Genomic DNA, 21,873 nt, shown 5'->3' with positions numbered 1-21,873 from the left:
AAGCTGTCTGAATAGAGGGTCAGTGGGAGATGAAGGACTCCCTTGGAGTCCAAACATCTCTATCTCCCATTTATCTTGAAAGTCCAAGCATGGCTCCAGTGCTTCATTTTGATAATTTACCGATCTGTGCAACACCTGTTAATGTCTTTGATCCAGCACTTATAATTAATATTACTTATCAGATAATTAATTTTAAAGTAGGTTTGTTTTTGTGACAAAGACAATCAGATCTCCTCCAGGAGATTGTAGCCATTGAAAAAGCTCATTTCTCATCTACATCATGTTTATGCTGCATTTCATGTGTCAGTCCTTCTCCTGTTGTCTATTTTTTTTAAATATATTTCTTCTGTTTAGTTCTGTTTATTTCTTTACCTCAGTTTTCTCTTTCTCCCCTGAACTTCCAGAGTTAAGCCTGCCCTCTAGTAGCAGTCATTTAATCCAGACTCACACCCTGACCTCACCCCTCTATTATTTCTTTTAAGGAAATTCCCTCCTTCCTTCATTCCACTTTCCTTTCTCTCCTACTGGCCTCCTTTGCTTTTTGCCCCAGCTGGGCCTTTTTATTGCACATTAAAAGAGAGGCAACATCTGGAGCTTTTCATCACACACAGCTAGTCGCAGCTTTGCTGCTAACGCATGCATGCACTTGTGGACACTGACTCGCTCACACATACGCTGCTGCTCCGCATTCTCACGCTCTCTGGTTGATCCAAAGTGACTGCTGATTGGCATCAGTCACACGGGCTGTTAGAAAGGTATCCTAATTGTGTGTGTGAGTGTATGCGTGTGTGAGAGGGAGAAAATGATGAACCTGCTGATACTGGAATGTGCTAGTCTCACAGGCATCCCTGTTAAATGATTAAGTATGCATAAAATCAGATCTGGTGATTGGATTCCAGTGCATTTGTCACTTGTGGGAAACAAACATGATATATTGTGCAGACAATATATATTTTCATTTGACAAGGGGATTATATAAGATACCTTTGCTGTCACTGTACACAAGAAAATGTAAATACATACTATATATACACAGTGGGTAAAGTGTGCATAGAGTGCAGAGATGTATTGTACATGTAAAAATATTAGTTCAGTTGTTCTGAGTCCAATTCAAAGGAGTGCCTGCTGCAGATTCAGATGGCTGTGGGGTACGAGCTATTCTTTATCTGGCTCATGCGGGCATGAAGGACTCTGAAGTGCTTTCCAGATGGCAGAGGGGTGATGAATCTATGTCCAGGATGGTTTGTGTTTTTGTTAATGTTATTGGCTGTGCATCTTCATCAAATGTGATGGATTTCTTGTAATGTTGGAGGTTTAGTGCCAGTGATCCACTATCATGTTTTTTTATGATGAGTTGGAGGTAATTTCTTTTCTGCATGCTGCCAATGGAGCACCACACTGTGAAGCAGTGTGTGATAACTGATTGTGGTGCTCTTGTAGAAGTGAACTGACTTGTGGTAGCTATGCTGCCTTGAGTCTCCTCAGGAAGTGGAGCATCTGAAGGCCTTCTGTTGTCATTGCTGACTTGTTAATTTTCTGGTCCTGCCTGATGTGTACTTAAAGAAGTTTAAGAAGCTCTGAACTAGCTCCATACTCCTGTCATTGAAGACAATAGAATGATGGTCTTCATGCTTCCATTTTCCAGGATCCAGCATGAGAAACTTTTGTTATTTACCAAGGCTCGCCATTCCTGATTTTGACCCTCTTTTCTGTATGGGAAGCTGTTGCTAAGGAGGGGGCTGAGCACACAACCCTGTGGTGTCCCACTGCTGTTTGTGATGGTGCTGGAATAAGCTTAGTAAATAAACACATTAAAAGTTGATTATTTATGGTATTTCTAAATATATCACCCATAGCTGTCCTGTACTTCCAGTTAGTTTGTTGCTGTGCAAATCAGACTTAATTCCTAAAAGCAAGACCAATGTGCAAGCTTGTTCTGTACGCTTGACATCTCCCCTTGACATAATTCAATCTGAAAATACAACTGGTTTATGGAGAGGAAAAAATGTCACTTTCAAATCCAAACATGTCCACATTTTCTTTGAAACAAAGTGTGCATGACACAGTGAGCTATCGGAGTATCCGGTTCCCATACTGCTCACATACAGGTGGCTGACAAAAATACCCCCTGCAGTGCTACTGTACCAGCCTGACTCATCAGCTGCTCAGTGGAGCAAACGGCAGGTCCTAGCAGTCAACTCCATCTTAATGCGCCACTTAGATTTGAAGAAATGCAAGCTGACATGTGAGGGAAACATTAACTATTTTAGCTGTGTGAGTCTGCGCTGAAAAATTGAGACTGGATGGATGACAAATTAGAAGCTGTCAGTCAGATTAGTCGCTGAAGCAGAGTCTCAAACACATTAGTTACGAGTTCCGTGCAGGTGTTTTCTCCACGTTTAGTTCCCCCTACAGGTTTTTGGTTTTGTTTTGTTGAAGCAGTGGGTCTGGTGTGTTTTCAAATGCATTCTTTACCATGTTATAATATGCCTGGATGAAACTGCTGAAATGCTTATCTCAGTTCCCAGTAGCTCATTTTCCTCCTGTCCTTTGGTTCTGTGTCAGCACTTTTAAGTGGATTCACAAGTGCTTCATATCTGTGTTTCAGCTTTAGTTGCATTCTACCTCGCAGTGGGATTCATGGCATATATGTTTGGTTGTGATAAGTTTTATTGTAGTGGACTAACATTTTCTATTTTAAACTATTTAAACTTTTTTTTTTTTAGAAAAAAAGCCAAGGCGTTTACTTAAATAGAGATTGAAGATTAGGTTACCTTTTACAGCAGAGTCCATTGTTCTCTAGTCTTTCATTGCAGGTTACCCTGTGAGCAGTAGTTGCGTTCTGACAGAGCTGAAGGGTGAGGAAAGACAAATGTTGGGTTAAAATGATCAGTAAGATTAACGGTACCCACTTTTTTACTTTTTGCAAATTGAGGGTCACTCAAAGTTCAACATTTGGAAAACTTTTCTCTCGATCACAACCAAAAGCTGAACTTTCAGGGCTCATTTATTGTTGCATCCATATTCTAAGTTTGTACTACAGTATGTTATTGTTATTACCCCGGTGAGCTCCTGTACTCGATTTCACAGTTTAAAAGTTCTGCATATAGCTTCCATAGCTTTGAATTCATATTTTAATAAGTAACACCCCCTCTCTGTCAGCTCCCTTTCTGTCTTCTTTCTCTGACCTGCTGTCCCTCCATCCATTCCATTACTTCTCGATTTACCACCCAGTTATTAAAGTAGATCTTATTAAAAGGCTGGAGAAAAAGCTAATCTATATTTGCATTCAGTCTATAGCAATTCATTAATATTATGACATTTACAGGGAGCTCGGTGAGGCCCTGGCTGCCTGCTACCCTTTTCCCTCTCTGAAATGTTAATTTAAAAAGTTCTGTCTTTGTAATGGAATAAGAAATCCTCTCTTGCCCTATCAATTCTGGGTGTCTGGTGAAGAATACTAATTCATCTGCGGTTCCAATTCAGATAGCATGTCATTCTGATGGAATAAGAAAATGCAGAATTGGTTTTAAAGTCCTTAATGCCATGACTTGGTTATGTGTATTTCTCTTCTGTGCTGGGGTCTGAATAAAGTGTGCCTTCCTTTGTTGTGAAAATATGTGTGTGCACACTTTTGAACAGAAAATGCTTATGTGTGTCTTGTTTACGGCTTATGCATTATTTCAAATTGAAAAGGATTTTCATTTTTCTAGAAAAACAATCACGTGTGTGAAAATCGAATAGATTTGAGGGGGGAAAAAAAGAATTAAATCTTTTTCTTTATCTTCCAGACTACTTACCATGTGTACAAGGCACTTTGGCAGCGTGGTGACACAGACTATACGAACGTATAAGACAGACCAGTTCCCCCTGCTCCTTATAGTTATGGGCAAACGCACATCCAATGAAGTTCTAAATGTTATTCAAGGTAATTATTGTTTTATTTTTGATAAACATTTTCATTTTGTAACTAATGTAGGAAACCATGCACTGTGGATTTTGACATGTTCATGTATTTTCAAAGGCAATACGACAGTGGACGAGCTGATGATGAGGTTAATGGGAGCCATGGAGATCTTCACAGCACAACAACAAGAGGACATCAAAGACGAGGTGCGGTTTGTGCAAAATCACGAAGCTTAAGTATGGAAGGATGCACAAACATCAATTTTTGAATTTTAAAGGTGCAAAGAAAGCTTTATATTTTGGCACCCTCTGATTTTTCAGTCTTTATTTCAAGTACAGTACCTGCTGTGGCCTGAGGAAAGAGATCAATCTATTTATTATCATTTAGTACCCTATTCAAAAACTCGGCTCAAACCATCCTGGTGGTTAGTTAGTGATCTGTCCATGTGGGTTTAGTGGAGCGACTGAGCTGAGTCTTTTACTTTCTGCTCAAGAGAAGATGTGCAGTGTTGGGAAAAATCAGAAGGCTCATATTAAATTATGACTACTTAACCAATTTGTTGTCTATAAGGCCTTTATAGCAGTGTTCCTCACAATTTTAATAGCTTGGTGGCAACCCAAGTATATTTCCAGCTGCCTAATCATATTTGCCAACCGACTCGCATATCGTTGTATTTTTATCATTATTTATAAATCTACTACTGCAGGGTTTTGATTCAGCTATCTGCCATTCTCTTGCTCACTTTCTTCCGCCCATCTCTTCCTCTCTCTCACACAACCGCACACACGCATGCACACATGGTTAACCTTGTTCAGGTGAGTTCTGACTACTGAATGGCATCTGTTTTCTCACTGTTGTTATTAATAGTATAATCTACTTGCTTCGTTGTGCATTTGTCACTCTTGGTGGCTCTTCAAGTAATCATAACTGACAGAATATAACTAGAGCTATTCAGAGGATGTACATTAAGCCTGTTGTCGGCTCATTCTGAGTATCAGGATTGTTTTTAGTGTCTGTGCCAAAACAAAAGCTTAGAGGCGGTGTCAAAAGGATACTTTTTGTATTTGATAACTGAGCAGGTTTTCCTTGAATGTCATGATTTTTGTTTATTCTATTAACATATAACTAAAAGTACTTAGATATTAAATGTTGTCTTGCACACATAAACTGTGGACCGGAGATTTGCAAAAATGAGGCATAATTTACATAAAATCAGAATATGTTAATGACATTTTAGTAAAGGTTTGATGCCAGTTTTCACTATCTGGCAGCTTTAGACACTTGATGCTATACACACATTTAATTTGCAGCCAAATTACTTGCATTCAACGCTTATTTCTAGTATATGAGTATTTGATTTAATCCTGTGTATTGTATATTCCTCCAACGTGATTTTATTTTTTTAATGTTTAATCTTCTTTTTACAATCTTTACACAGAGTAATGAATTAGTTCTGCAACAACTGAGTTGCATTCAGACGAAAAATAAGAGATTTGTGTTGTTTAAAAAAATAAAAATTAGTAAAGCTGTTTCAAAAGATATAAAAGTGCAGTAATTATCCAGGAATGGCCTGCTAGTAGGAAATAAATCAGTATTATGTCAGCAAAATGCAGTATTTAATTAATGGTGTCATTAACCTCAGGACTTATTCATTTCTTGTAAATGACAACACCTTTTGCGTCTCCTCAGCCTTTACTTCGCTAATCTCATCCTTGTAGCAGCTTTAGGGTACAAGTGAGTTTCCTCCTTTCTTTATATTGGTGTTTTCTTTCTTGTATATCTTGTTCTCACTTTTCCAAGGGAAACTCAGGCATGAGCACAGACGCCTTACAAACCCAGACATTCCAGTTTGTCAGAGACTGTCTGGAGCTGGAGCATCTGGACAGCCGTGCTGTGACTTCAGCTAACTTTGCTGACACTCATTCCTATGATTGTCTGTGTTTTAGTTTACTAGTTACTAATCCAGTGACTACTCACTGCAGGTTTTTGTGGTTTATCTCGGCATCAACATTCCAGGTATTTAGGTCATTTTCAGGTCATTTGACATTTTATGCAGGAAAGGAAATTTCTATTGGAAGAAGTTTAAGACCACCAAACACGCTAACATCAGGGCAGTGTGCAACATTAATAGGAAGTAGCACTCTAGTTTCATTTATTCCAGTGTTAATTTTTTCAAAGCTGTTTACGCTGTGATCTTTGCACCTGGCCGTCTTGCTTCTTTATCTATGGGAATTCCCTTTGCAGAATATAAAATTAGCCTTTGGATGTATAAAAGTTGCTGTCATGAATTGTCAAACTATGTTGTTCTTAATTAAGTGGTGTAAACCGAATATGACCTGGAATTTAACTTGTAAAAAGTGTGCACGTCTTGCAGTGCTTTTGGTCATTATTGAAATGAGCTGTTGACACAAGTTGTTCATATATCAGGATGATTTTCAAACCTTGCAAGCAGAACTGGACACCTATCAGAACCATTTATGATTTGTCACCACATGTTAATTTGCCTAGCATAGTAAACCTTCCTCAGAATTTAATTGGAATATTGATAAATATAGCAGTGTTAATGACATTATCAGAAAGAACCTTTACAATGGCAAGTGTTTTCCTGTATCTCTCACATGCTTTATTATTATTATTATTATTATTATTATTATTATTGTTGCCCCTCAAAGATTACCCCCTCCATTAAGAAAAAAAATGAGGTGCAGTGTTTTCATAAAAAAACAAACAAATAACATGTCATATGTAGGGTTTAAATGAAGTGCATTTTTTAATTTATATGTTGACATCTTACACAGAATCCCATCTTTTTTGGGAAGTGGGGATTTATCTTTGAGCCTCTTGGACACCGACTTAAAAAGGAAATTAAAAAGAACCATTTAACTTTCTCATTATTTGTTCGCAAACATTTAATGTGTGACAGCTTGCTTTTCCAAACTCAGTGTATCATCAGCACTAGAAGACGGTAAATGCTGCGCCAACTTGAACAGTAGCCATGCTTTAGTTTTGGAAAGTCTGTTTCTTTTTTCCTACAAAACTAAGTCTTAAAAATCACATGGTGCTAGAGGAGATACATGTGAAAATATTTTTCTTTGTGCTTCTGCGCATTAGGATATTTTGTTTTGAAAAAAGCGAGACCTGAAGTGAGTATTATTCATGAATTGCTCTGTGACTTGTTTGCGTGACTCATAACCTCAGAAGAATCTTTTGACAGTAGCCACTTTTGAAGTTTTTGTGCCTCTACTATTCTTTTACAGTTTACTTTCAGCATGTCTCTATTATGTGGGCCAAAAGCACAAATGTATCTTTGCATTTTCCATTTTAATACAACAATACACACTGTCATTTTGCTTTGCCACTGCCTGGTTGCATAGTAGCCCTCTGATCGTAACAATAAGCTTTCTTTGCCATATCCGGGGTAGAACCCAGCATGGGCCTTCAGAAAATAGAAAACCAATGCCTATGCAATGTTAGCACAATGGACACTCATATTTAGGCCCAGTCTTTATAAAACACTTTGTAGCCACAGCAGGTAGAAAGATAAAAGCCATCTGTCCCCTTCCCTCTGTACAAACAGGAAGAGAGAGACAGAATGAATGAAAGAAAAAGGGAGGGTGAAACTGAGATGAGGAAACATAAAAGAGGCTCAGGGTTTGCTAAATGACATCCCAGTCACATTGAATTCCCTCTATTGCTACTCTTTCATACCTGATGTTTGTAGGTTACCACACTTGACATGCTGCATTTTCCTTTGCATCGTTCTTTCCTGGGATCTATAACCGGCACCTCAGCTTAGATGTTTTGTTCTTGTGTATCCTTTATTGTATTGTTTATTAAGTGGGCCCCGATTTCTTTCCAATCTTTTCAATCCAGGACGAGCGCGAGGCTAGAGAGATGGTGAAGAGAGAGCAGGATGAGGCCTATCGTTTGTCTCTAGAGGCTGACCGTAAGAAGGTACTGTCAAAATAAGATTCTTTCCTCACTAATCTGGAATCATGAACCCTTTCAAATTTAAAGTGACTTTACTGTGTTGCAGTGTGTTCAGTTTATTTTGATGTTCTAAGAATTGTAATGTGATTTTGATTGCTACATTAAAGACTTAAACTCCAAAATAACACTTATTTAGTAGACAATAGGACCTAATGTGGTGATCACATAGCATTGGACCCTGCCAGCTACTTATACAAACTAAATTCCACCTTTCTCAGAGAGAAGCACAAGAAAGAGAAGAGGCTGAACAGGTACGCCTGGAGCAGATGAGAAAAGAGCAGGAGGAGGAGAAGGAGGTAAGATTAAAAGTCACATCAACTTTACATTGACGTCATTAAAACTACCGTATTTTCCACACTATAAGGTACACCGCATTATAAGGCGCACCTTCAATGAATTATGTATTTTAAAACGTTTTCCATTTATAAGGCGCACCGCATTATAAGGCCCTACAGTAGAGGCTGGGGTTACGTTATGCATCCATTACACCAAGGGTCGGCAACCCTTGGTGTAATCCTTATACTGCGGCTCCGAGTGGCTTGGGAAAATAAATTACAAAAAAAAAAACTAAGTATTTAATTGAAGTGTATTTTATTTGTGTTAGTTCTTTAATATTTTAGTTCTAAGATCGAAGATTATTGTGATCTTGACATATTAGAATAAATATTTTTTTTGTTTTTCGTCGCTCAAAATAAACGTCATACTCGCGAAAGCCGGTATACCCGCCAAAACGCCATCCATTCGTTGCGACTTTCAACCCCAGCAAGGCTGGAAATGTAAGAAAAGTTTAAGGAAAGTAGTTCAGCCTGGCGGCTGCTTACCGTAGTTGCGAGACCTGTTTCGGCTCAATATTGATCCATATATAAGGCGCACCGGATTATAAGGCGCATGGTCAGCTTTTGAAAAAATTGAAGGCTTTTAGGTGCACCTTATAGTGCGGAAAATACGGTAGTCAAATAAGTGCTCCATCATTACCAATACTAAGCTAAATAGTAATATGTTTCGCCAGCACGCAATGATTGTCTGATTTATTTATTTTTTCATGATATTTTTGTCTTGCTGTCCCTTCACTGTAAAAACTCAATTAGATTGTGGTTTAGGTAAAACCTGCCAGTCAGTGAAGCCTGCACGTTGCCCTCAAGCAAATAACCGTTTCAGAAGAATGAAATATCTTAATTACATCTGGTGCTTGTTAATGTCACCTTCCATACACAGTCATTGTTCTGTTTAACTGCTTTCTACTGGTAAAACACACAACCTCATATTCAAACTAAAGTTAACAAAAGACGGCTGGAAATCATGTACATGGGACTTTGGACAAACATGCGTATGATCTAAGCAAACATACATATTCACTTGAAAACAATTATTGTCTTTGAAAAGGGGGCAAACACACAGGCAGACACAATGTCACGCATGTAGGAAAACAATAATTGTCTGCAAGGATAGCACCAATGTTGTTGTGCAGAGCAGAGTAATACAGTGTAGTCCTGGCTGATTGTTGTTTGCTCAACAGCAAAGGGCCCGAGGGCAGGCGGAGGTATTGGGTGACCCGGCTCACTCGGATGATTTGTTGCTTAAGTTAAACATAACAACAAAGGAGACTCAAACCGAGCTGTCTTGATTTATATCAATGTAGTCCGCTAACCAAATCTGTGTATACATACAGTCAACTTTTTACCTGATGTAGTTTAAACACGTTTCCTCCGTCCAGGTCAAAGTGTTGCCCTTAAACCTTTTTTTTAAATGTATATATTTTTGCATCATTAAACAAAACAAAAGGTCAGTTACAAACACTTACAATAAAAGACAAAGATTAAAGCTCTCAAATTGTTCGTTTGTAGTATCTAGTATCTTTGTAGGGAGCAACGGGATTGTACTGATTACAATTGGACCTTTAAACATAATGTCTTAGCAGTGTCAGGGAGCTTTAGAGATGCAGAAAGATGAAGGTAACAGGCAAAAAGTAGATGAAAATGTAGAGCAAGTTAAGAAAAAAACAAAAACACCCACAGCCATGACTGAGCTGAAAACCTTGCAAATTGTTTTAAAGTTTTAAACACACCTTCCACTGAGTTTGAAACAGTCTTGGCTGGTGCAGGTGAATGTTGCAGCGTAATTGACTTCGTTTGCAGTCTTGCTGGTAGCGGATCTAGGATTTTTCTAAGGAAGGGGCCATCAAGAGGCCACATTTCTCAGAGAGATGAGGATTTCTCCAGCACGCTATGCACAATCCCTTTTTTGTTAAGGTGTTTATACATTTCACCTGTCACACCTTCTTCAAACACTTGAAAAATGTAATAAAAAAAAATGCTTAGACAGTAAAATTCCTAATTTTACATTCATTTTTACTTTACATACAACTGGTCCATGCATTCATCTTTAGTAGGCTTAATTAATGTAACAGCATCTTTACAGGTCCACTTAAAAAGTAATTTAGACAACTGCAGCTCATTCAGAACTCTGTAGCGAGTCCTCACTAAGACCAAAAATGTAGACCACACCAGTCCAGTTCTGAGGTCTGATGCTGGTCTATAAAGCTGACCCAGTATGAACCTCCCAGACCCCTCAGGTCATCTGGATCTGGTTTTTCTATCAGTTCCCAGAGTCAGAACCAGACATGGAGAAGCTGCATTCAGCTTCTAGGCTCCACATTTCTGGGACAAACTCCCAAAAAGCCTCAGATCAGCTGAAACACTGTATTTAAGTCCAGGTTGAAGACACACCTGTTCTCAACTGCATTTGAATGAAGCTCCAAATCTGCACTGATACTTTTAGGCTTGAGTCTCAAAACTGAATCATATTTTAACTACTGATTTGATCTGATTCTATCTATTGTTCTAAATTATTTCCTTTTTGTTTACATTTTAAATTATGCTTTTTATTTCTACCATGTGATGTTTAAATCTCTCTGTAAAGCACTTGGAATCACCTTGTTTTTTGAATTGTGCTATAGAAAAAAACTTGCCTTTACTTATCCAAAATACTTTTTAACACAGACAGATTGTCTCACCCAGGGCTTCCCTCTGAGTTTACAGAGAAGCTGCTGTCTTTTTATCATTATGGCATTAAATCATGGAAAATATTATTTTTCTTTTTCTTTTTTTTAAGAAAAAAAAGAATTCCATACTAAGACAAGACCAGATCTGGTGCTCATGCTATTTTTTCCCCTAAAAATAGCATGTGTCTTGAAAAGATAGATTGTCTTTTAAGTTGGGTAGTTTGGTCTTTGGCACATTTACCTCAGATTACAGGTGTAAGTCCCTTTTATCACTTGTTTTCTATTTTTTTTCATCGTAGTTATTTTTTTCAGTCTCTTTGGTGATGTCCACTGTAGCTCTGTGAGCTAGTTGTGGATGTGTGACATAGTGCTGTAAAAATTTGGGTGTTTTTTGCTGAAAGGAGGGATGGGAGCCTGGGTCAGCTAGATGACGCTTCCAAAAAAATAATCCAGTATTCTGTCAGTATAGTTGAAATTGCGATTTTTACATAAAAGCTCCTTTGTACTGCTTAAAAGTGATATTCAGTGTCCAGTTCAAGCTCACCTGGTAGTAGTTTCTCTGAATTTCAGAATTGATATAACAGCTGCTGCTTTTCTTCCAAACAGTTGAGAGTGACATCTATTTTATGCTGCTTTATGTTGTAGCCGGTCTAGTTATCTTTCTGTTCGGAAAAAAAGGGTTTGTCAGAAAAATGTTTCTTGATTCATTGTTCTGCTTTAATATGAACAACTTTTTAAAATGTATTTTAACCCTCCAACATTGTTACCCAGCAATACAAGTTGTTGTAATTGGCTATTGGGAATTTAGCTTGTTTACAGTATTCAGTTGAGTCTTATGAGGCGGTGACTGTGTATTAGATGAACCTCAGACACCACGAAAACCCCATTTGCCATCAGAGAGAGGACAAAGCTAGTGGGAATGCTTTTGCTGTGAGTTTGTCCCTTTGTGCAAAGAAAAGGGAGATGAAAATAGGAGCCTGTGAATTGGGGGTGGGGTTGGAGGGTGTATATGGGCTGACATCATTATTTACCTCCTTCATGGGGTCTTAGCATACAGTTGTGTGGCTGTCAGGTGCTCCTCTTCCTTTTCTCATCATGTGTTTGCTCTCTGTGGTTAGCCGAGTGGAGGTGCGGAGGCAGATGAATGGATGGAGAGATGCTCCTGATTATTTGTGCGGAGCTGCCCAGGCCCGAGGCTCAACCAGATGTGTGTCCTGTGGTTTCTTTGGGGACGCTACCTCTCACTTGAGTGGTTGTTTATGCTTGTGTCTGTGGTTGACTCTTTGCATTTGTACTCCCAACATCATGCACACTCCTGCCTGTTATATGTGTGTGTGTGTGTGTTTGTCCCCCGGGGCCCCTTTAACTCAGTCAGCATCAGCTCGTATACCTGGGGGAGCTGATGGCGGAGCGGCACGCGCCCTACCCTGCCCACCCAACACCAGAAGCTGCTAATGAGCTACTGTTGTACACTCTTATGAAATATAATTGCATTATGGTGTGTAAATAAAGCCGGGGCGTGTTGTCACAGCATATGCTCCCCGGCTGGCCAAACAGGAACAACAAGGAGGGGGAGGAGGAGGTGAGGGGCAGGAGCAGAGAGAAGTGGAAGGCTCATGGGAGCAGCTGAAGCACGGTTTTTGTAACTCTGGAGAATTGAGAAGCGTGGCTGTGAAAGATGACAGTTGATGTTTGTCTTGTTGCATGATAAGCCACCGGCATTCTGTGTCAAGACAGGAATATCACGTTTTGCTTTCTCTAAAATACGCTATCTCACAAAAGTCTTTCACCATCTCTAGTAGACATTGGCATATTTAAATAAAATCAAATGGCAAAAGAGAATGCAAGAAGTTGACACTTAGCTCTTTTTAACATGCTGATTTGCTACTTGGTAACCTTGTGCACGCTACTTCAGGCTTTAGGGAACCGGGTGTGACACAACAAGGCAACTAATTTAATAACATTCTTAGGACAGGAGAATAGTTTAATTAATGTGAATCTGAAGTGCTGCAATAAGACGCAACTTCTTGGCTTTTTTCCATCTTTTGTCATCTGTGTAACTACCAGTGTTGCTGACTCTCGCGTAGTTTTTCTGCGTGAATCTTTTTATGTTGTTTTCACATAATTTGATGTTTCTGTAATTTTCATAACTGATTGTGTAAAGAAAGGTTCTGTTGCATGCTGCACAGGCTGTAAGATTCATTATATACTGATAAACAGAATATTCTTGATTTAAATGCCACTAAATTTTTTTTGCTGATTTCAAATCCAAAAGGATGAAATTGTTGTACCATTTAGGACAGCAGAGCCACACACACCTGTATGCAAATGTCTTTGCTTTATGTCAAAAATGTCTCCAAAATTATTGATGTACTCTTTTGTACTATTTTTCAGGCAATCCGCTTGTCACTGGAGCAGGCTTTACCTCCAGAGCCCGGTGAGGCGGGAGAGCAAATCAGCAAACTGAGAATCCGCACACCGAGTGGCGAGTTTCTGGAGAGGCGTTTCCTGGGCAGCTGTAAGCTCCAGGTCCTCTTTGACTTCGTGGCCTCCAAGGGATACCCCTTTGAAGAATTCAAGCTCCTCACCACCTTCCCTCGTAGAAATGTGAGTGGTAAACCTATTCTCTAAACAACACAGGGAAAAAAAATGTTCAGAATTGATTTTATGCACACAGTACAGAAAAAAACAGATAAGCATCAATTCCAAACCCTTTCAGATCAAATCTTTCTGCTGCTGCATGTGCATGCACATCTCTCTCAAAAATGTTCAGTTTTCATTTGAATTTAAACGGAATAAAAACAAAATGGAACAAAAGACAGTTTCACATCAATATTCGCTCTCATATGTGCACCATATGTGATCCTTTTCATACTAATAACAGTGGCAGTTAAAAGTAAATAAATAAATAAATAGCCCTTGTACTCAAAGCAGTTTAAGTAAATAATTATTATTTGAGGATGTATGAATAGTGTTGTGACTGAAATTGTTTTTTTTTTCCTTGCTTTTTTTCTCCCGTAATTGCTGGATCTTGGCTTCGTTGTTTTTGTTGTGCCACAGTGCTGCAGCTTCGCTGCCTTTGTTTACTTGCACCTGTGATGAGGAAAGTTAAGCTGTCTGTTTATCCATCCACCTGCCCGCGCGTATTATTCATTGAATATTAATTAGTATCAGTCCGTTGTGGATGCAGTACACTTTGGCTGTGAGGATACAGTTGTCAGCACTAACTATGGAATCCTCTATGGCCGTTGTGTTGATGCTGCAGCTCCGCCAGCTACAACTAGTCATTAGAGGGTTTGTTCGCCACGATATGTGGTAGCAAGCTAATGAGCACTTCTAACTACGGCTTCAATTAGCAATGCTGCTGGATTTCCATTAATCAAGACAGGAGTGTGTGTGAAGTCGAGGTGGTTGTATAAACGCGCGTGTGTGTAGGCTTGCCCAGGCAGTGTGCCATTGCAATCTGTGGAGACCGCTGGGGCACAACCATTTCAAAGTAACACACACACATTAACAAGTAGCTCACACTCCATCTCGTCACAATCACACTCTTCGACACATGCATAAATATTTTCAAGTAAACACATGTCCTGCTCACAACTTTGTCACTTAAAGGATTCACAGTTGTCTCTTTTATAATCAAGAGTAAACATGTGTTTGAGACAGAGATAAAGATGTGTCTGCATCGCAGATGAAATTCCAGCAAAAACAGGATGGGCAGATTAGTGTGGAAGAGGAGCCCGTGGAGGATGCTGACTGCAGAACTATGGGAGAACAAGAGCAGAGGAGACAAAAGCTTGAACAAAAACAGGATTTAATCGGAGAAACAGTCTGAAGCGAAGACAAGTGGTGAAGAAATTAAAAAGTAGAAGATGGGAGATAATTTCAGGAAAAAGCGAGGCTGGAGATTTGTGGAAAGAGAGGAGGGAAGCGGCACAGCGGTAGAGCCAGTATGAGGCTGTGAACACAGGCCCCCGTTTAATCCTGCAGCTCTGAGTTGTAATTAAATAAGAGAGAGCGTTGAAAGCTTCCATCCCGTCCAGACGCTCTCGCTGTTGCTCTGCCAGGATCGGAGGATAGAGGATAGACCACTATTGCATTTGTAATACTGCACAACTGTTTAAACTTTTCTCCCGTTTTTAGTTTCCAGTGGCTTTTTATCGTTACCCTCCTCCTCTCTTTCTTCTCATTTCCGTTCTTTGAGGTTCGATCCACCAAAAAAAATAATTTTTCACCATCCAGTGTTTGTTAATAATATAACCAGCTTCATTTACATCAGTTTCCTGGTCAATTAGTAGGTTTATTTACACAGAACACCATGTTCTTCTCAACTACATGAAGGTACAGATCCGTGCGAGGTTTATGCTTTTGCCCATTTTCTTGTTGTTTGGCCAGTAAATGTCTATTAGTCTCCACTTTTTGGACTCGGTTTCTCCATCACCATTTGGTATCGGTGGCTTATCTCTTCAGCGCTACAGCAGGCCTTACACTGGCATCATTTGTACCAGGCTTAGCTGCGTTCAGGGAACTAACCCTTTCTCCGTTTCTATGACTGTCAGCGAGTTTGAGGAAGAGGAGTGGGGGGGGGGGGACTTTTAGTGTTTCAGTTTTCAGCTCTTCATTCAAGAATTTCCCCCTTTTCCTTTGATACTTGTTGAACACAAGCTTTTGCTGAAAGGCCTGAGGTTTCCTTTCTTCAGCATGTGGTAAATGTGTTTTGACTGCTGTTGAAATTATTTGCCGTAGATGCTTCCTGCCCGGCTGCTCATAGACACCCAAACAATGTCAAACAAGTGTATTAGTTTCCTGACTGTGATACTGTACTTTATTTCACTTCTTCAAAATCCTTTTTCCAGCTCTGACAGTGAATTTGCCAGAGTGATTCTCTCAGAAAACCTGAGATGCAGAAAAAATAAACAATGGTAAAGATGAATCTATGCATTGTGCTGAAATATATTTTACATCTGTTATACTAGACTATTTTTGTTTTTCTTGTGCCGCAATCTGACAGAGTCGTATTAAGACTCCGAGAGAGCTGAACAGTAGTTTATTTTGAAAGGAGTCTATATCATTGGCTCCTATCGTATATTCATCTGCTGAAGGTCTTTTTTTAGCTCACCTTAAATCTGAGCTTACTGTGCAAATGTTTTAGAGATATTAGATATTTAGATTCAGGTTCATAAAGCTGCACCAAGCTTGGGTTGGTCCTGTAGAAATGTAAAGATTTATAGGAACCAAACTTGTGGTCTGAGTAATGAAGAACAAACTTTAGCAGAAACTAGCAAGAGAAGTCCTCCGATACGGTGGGATCCCCGCTGTGAACCCATGTCAGCATCATGGAGTCAGTGTGGGATTACGTGAGACGGATGACAATGAGAGATCCTAAATCCTCAGATGAACTGTGGCGAGTTCTCTAAGAAGCTTGGAGCAACCTATTTCCCAAATAACGTGGGGGGAAAAAAACTAAAAAACAACGTGGGAAAGTGTACCTGGAGAATTGGTGCTGCTCTCATATTAGTTTTACTGCATTTAGTTTGAAGTTGGTTTAAATATTAAAAGGTTTTTATGATGTTATTTTGAAAGTATCCCCACTTTAGGTTTGATGACAGTACAGCAATTTGTCAAGTTCTTTAATAAGTTACTTAAATGTGATATGAAAACTGAACTTTTCACAATCAACTTTTATGCAAAACAAAAACTGAATAGGGAAGATTTTAGAAAAATTGGTTAATTGTTAAGAAGAGGGAATTAAATAAATAAATAAATCCAGCTTATTTTCGATGTCTTTAAAAGGTCTGCAGGTAATTCAGTTTTAACGAAGACATGTCAACCTCCTTTTTATCCTTCTACTTTCTTTACATCTTCCTCCGCTGTTCCTTCTTCTCTTCACTCGGTGCTGCTCTTTTTTTAATTATCCTTTTCACAGTCTCGCCTTTCCATCTTTTTGCTTGTCCTCTCCGAATGCCAATATTGTTCACTACATATTTTTAAGCACGCTGTCCTTTTTTTTCTCACTTTACTGGTTTTCTCATTTTCTCTCCTCTTCCAGTCCAGATTTTCTGCTTTTTCTTTAGTCCTGCCCCCCGTCCAGTCTGTGCAGCGTATTTTTCCCTTTGAAGTGCCGTACTCTTTTCTGTTCTTTTTGTGTTCACGCCCCAGCACTACACGCTGTCAACGCTCCTGGCAGCAGATAATGATCTCCCACTGCTTTTGTAATTGGCCAAATAAACACTTGACAACACTAGTCTAAAACAGACAAGTTATTTGGTTTTAATTAACATAGCAGGGCCTGTAATGGCTTCATTAAAAATGCGTTATTTCAGCTGCACGTTTGATTATGTTGGAAACGGACATCTTGAGGGCTTGTGTTTATTTTCCCTTTCTTTTCTTTCATGGCTGAGCGTTGCTTAGTGTCCCCTCCTCTGTTATGAGTGTGTTTTATTCATTTGAATCAAGTGACTTACAATTGTGGTGTTTATTTTAAACTTTACTTTGATTGCTAATCGTATGATTATTCTTTTTTTTTTTTTCTTTTTTTTTTTAAACCGTGTTAAAATCTGCCATTTCATATCAACAAATACACAGGGTTAATATGAGCCCGATATTTTGTCACATCATTTTTCATAATGAAAGAGATAAAATAGCAAAGATTGCCCAAAAGCACCATCTGTCTTTTTGTTTGGATCCAGTTTTAAAATTAAGCTTTATAATTCAGAGCTCCAAAGTTATTATCTTATCTCTTCCTAATTAACTTCAGGCAAACAGAGGTTGCACCAGCTCTTATTCTGCTGATTTCTCTTCTTCGCCCAGTTCATGTTATTTTTTTTCTCCTAAATGTTAATTTAGTCGGATGAAAATCTTCAGAGTAATTTCATCTGTTAAACAGTCTCTTCATTTAGATGACTGATTTGATCGGCTGATGAGAATTATATTGACTCAAGGTTAAGAAAAAACCCCAAAGTTTAGAGCTAGATTGTGTGTCTTATGTATATATGCGTGTATGTTTGTATGTATGGCTGTGTGGGCAGAAGAGTAGAGAATATGGCTTAGGCAGAGCAGAGGAAAAACAACAGCTTTGTTTGTTGACAGATGCCTCCATGCTTATGGTCTGTTAATTGGATAACAATGTAAACAAACACCGATGGTGCCCGTCTCCTGTGTCAGTGTGGCATCTTGTTTCTCTACTTTCTTTTTGCGAGTCAGATGCTGCTCTCGCCCCGTCGTCTCTCCCCGGTGCACAAACCCTCGTCCCGATTTCTCTCTGAAAATGTGCATACACACACACACTCGTCTTTAGCCTACAGACGCACGTTTGTGAGCCCACCTGCTCCACCTCAAAGCCTCATTACTCCTACCTGATGCTGCGGTGTCACGACAGCCTGTCAGGTTCATTAGCATGGCAGCCATTCGTGACACGCCGCTCCTGAGGTGGGAAAAGGAGCAGAGCAGGCCTGTTGGTCGCTTTTTTTCCCCCTCTTTACAGTGATAGGATTGAATATGTTTACAGCAAGAACACACACACACACACACACAAACACAAGCTTTCTTTAGGGCAAAACCTCTCCAGCATCAACTCTGCCTGTGAAGCAGGGCAGAGTTGACCAGGTTGGGCGGCCCCCCCCACCTGCACCCGGCTCCCCAGAACCCCACTGAGAAGTTGAAGGTTGAAATGACACATTGAAATGGTGATAAGGAGATGGAAAAAAATGTGGAGTCAAAGATCCCAGCTTGCACATGGTGTGACATTTCCAATCACATCACCTCCTGTGGGAGATGGAAAGGTTATCTGATGCTGATATGTCCTCCTAATTCACTTGCCCTCTTTTTCTCTTTCCTCACCCTTTAATCTGAGTCCAATTTCCCCTAATAGGAAAAATATATTAAAGACCAGTTAAAATTAGAGTGAATTTATTTAATTGTAAAGCTGTTTTTTTTTGTTTTTTAAAGAGAAATAATAGCATTAATATGATGAAGGATGTTCTCTGTTAGAAATATGTTAGTAAAGAATGTTGCATTTAGAAATAACTTGACTGATTAAGGACTAAAAAGCATGATGAGACCATGTTAATTTATAGAAGGCGACTGTAGGTGAAGTTGTGGTTCGGTTCATGGTCAGAGGTCACATTTTGTTTCCCAACAAGAGTGTGTGAGACCTGTCTCTTGGCTTGTTGGGCGGCTGACCTTTATGGCTCTCGGCTTGTCCTCTGACCTTCTACAGCAGGTACAGGGACCTGGCTAATTATCCCACTATGAGGTTAGAATAGGATTCCTAATCAGAGGGCCTGATGCAGCAGTCATCAGATAAGCCGTGGACACATCTCGGTGTCACACCAGCTCGCCCATTCAGCCCAGGTGTTAGATTGGCCTGATGTAACACAACCCCTCCAGTGATTAGCTCACATAAGCTAAGAGGCCCACAGGGGTGGTGGGTGTCAGGGAGAGTCAGATTGTTCTGTTTTCAAAAACATGGGTCCGACCCCCTTCATGTCAGCTAACCTGATCAGCCACATTGTGGGTGGTAAAGCTTTATTTCTCTCCTTTTGGACAATTGCTGTCGTGTAGAGTTTTCAGCAGGGGTAAATGTTTCTGTCCTTTACATTTCAAGCGATGAGCTGAAATTAGTCACAATTAGTCATTAAAGTCAGTACAGTCCTCTTAATACATTCAGCTCTGCTTCTCACACACACACATACACACACACACACTCATCCTGCATGCGTCATCAGTTTACTCTGGACCAGAGCCTTTTTGAGAAAACAAACCACATGCTCCTCTTAGGGAAACAAAACTCTTCTTGCTCACATTACCGCTTAAGACCCCCCCCCGCCCCAAACATTATGTTAAAATAATACACACATTTCATGTTCTTGTGAGAACAGACATGCAATAAATGAAAGCATCACTCAAGCTACACTGTTCTCCCGTCTGAATCTTGGGGGAAACGTGGCGAGACGGTCACAAAGGGATTTCAGTGGCTGTGAACGACAGAGCTGAGCTCACTGAATGTGATGTCTGAGGAGGTTTAGAGGGTTTAGACGGGAGGGTCAATCCGTCTGATGGTCCACTTCTGAAGTGTAGAGTGGCTCGGGGTAGGAACGGTTTTAAATCAATTTTGTTTTATTATTATCTCAACTTTTTTGTCATCTTTTATAAATTGCATTACGGAGTGCAAACGTATCATGTAATATGTGTGTTTTTACCTTGAGATGTGATCAGTATTTTGCACAAATTGTACTGATCAACTGTTAAAATAAAATGGTTAGCTGCAGTCCTTCTGTCAAGCTTTTCTAATGTTCTTGTTTCTTCTCAGATCACCCAGTTGGATCCAGGGTCGACCCTGCTGGAGGCTAAGCTGTTTCCTCAGGAGACTCTCTTCTTGGAGGCTAAAGAATAGGAACTGGCCCTCTGATAGCTGAGCATCCACTGACAGACTGATTTACTGGCTGGACGCACACTAGTCAACGAGCATGGCCCCCCTCACCTCAGTCTGGGCCTCCAGTACACGCACGCACGCACGCATACACACACACACACACACACACACACACACACACACACACACACACACACACACACGCACACTGGCATGCACATCCAGTGACACATAAGTGCAAGTAAGCTTCTCTGCCCTTGGCCCGATGGTGGCACACGAATGCCTGATGTACAAGTGTTGCACAGAGGAGCCAAGACACTATCACAAGCACACAGCCAAACATTCACCTCCCCGAACCCCCTCCATGTCTCTCGACTCTTAACACACTTCACAAGTCCATGTTACCAAACTGCTGTGTCATGATTTTCTCTCACAACAGGACACCAGGACAAAAGCAGCAACAAGAGACTGAGCAGGCGAATCTGTCACAGAAAGGAAAAAAAATAAAATAAAATGATAATTAAAGAAAAAAAAAAAAACACAAGGACTTCTTCCCCTGTTTCCTCATTTAACACACCAAGGTTCCTTTTTTTAGAACATGGTTTTTGTGTTTGAAATAAAAAAATAAATACTGAAAAATGTTAAAAATAAAATTTAAAGAAGTTATTTTGCCTTGTGAAGGCTGGCTGTCTCATATCCACCTGTATTTATCCCCTTTCCCAAAGTGTGCTTTCTTCCCCCTGCCCGTCCTGCACCCCTCCGTCCGCTGTCGTCCGCGGGGACTGGACTTGATGGGCCTTCGACGTCATCACTCGGCCCCCGCAGTTCTCGCACCCCCTGGTTGTAACATCCACTGCTCCACAAGCCAATAGATTGCTCGGTTTTCTTTTTCCTTTTTTTTTTTTTTTCTTTTCTTGATCCTTTTTAAGTTTTATGCTGTATTAGTTTTAGTTTGATATACATTATATAAAATATATGAATATGAACATCCATTTGTCTCGCCCAGAAATCTGTTGAAACTTGTCGCTCACTTACATACTCAACTTTTCTCTCCTCTTACCATTTAAACCTTGAATCTCCTTTCTTAAATTTTCAAAAAGTTGTGCAAAAAGGCATAAACCCCTTTATTTCAGGGGCTTCTGAGTTCATACGTTGGAAGTACATAATTTTATATTCAAAATAAATTAATAGCTTATAATTTCAATTAAAGGCCACACAGACAACATTTTTGCTTTGTTTTTTTCTGTATACTGAAGTTTAGATCTCCATTAGAACATCCCTGTTGCCACAAAGGGGTCTTACCTACCTTACTCTGCTTAACAAATGATTTAATATCCTCACTCTCACACCACCTGGTGATATCAGCCACATAATTTTGTGCCTCCAGCAAGGAGAGATCACAAAGGCTTAGCCCTCCATCTGCAGCAGGGCCTCTCTGTCAGCTAAAGGCAAAGTTTGAGAGCCCCAGTAGGGAGAGCACGTAAACAAACTTCCTACGGCAAAAACGATGCTGCCTCGTCATAAATCCTCACACCTGGGTAATACTGGCACATATGCACTGGCACGGAGCAGCAGTACACCTGGACACTTATTCATAGACAC

General features: G+C 39.8%; 1 protein-coding gene across 1 annotated transcript in view; it reads left to right on the top strand.

The window, feature by feature from the left end:
* faf1 (Fas (TNFRSF6) associated factor 1) overlaps positions 1 to 21,257 on the top strand; it is a 69,909-nt gene extending 48,652 nt beyond the window's left edge. Inside the window, exons 14-19 of the mRNA XM_061738243.1 lie at positions 3,792 to 3,928; positions 4,025 to 4,113; positions 7,781 to 7,861; positions 8,116 to 8,193; positions 13,293 to 13,505; positions 20,209 to 21,257. Of these exons, the coding sequence (XP_061594227.1) occupies positions 3,792 to 3,928; positions 4,025 to 4,113; positions 7,781 to 7,861; positions 8,116 to 8,193; positions 13,293 to 13,505; positions 20,209 to 20,292 (682 nt within the window). The 3' untranslated portion in view covers positions 20,293 to 21,257. The remainder of the gene's footprint in view (positions 1 to 3,791; positions 3,929 to 4,024; positions 4,114 to 7,780; positions 7,862 to 8,115; positions 8,194 to 13,292; positions 13,506 to 20,208) is intronic.
* Positions 21,258 to 21,873: the final 616 nt, after the last annotated feature.

The sequence above is a fragment of the Cololabis saira genome, chromosome 13 (assembly GCF_033807715.1).
Source record: "Cololabis saira isolate AMF1-May2022 chromosome 13, fColSai1.1, whole genome shotgun sequence".
Lineage (NCBI taxonomy): Eukaryota > Metazoa > Chordata > Actinopteri > Beloniformes > Belonidae > Cololabis > Cololabis saira.
The sequence above is the reverse complement of the archived record's forward strand: the minus strand, read 5'-3'. Positions and strand labels throughout refer to the sequence as shown.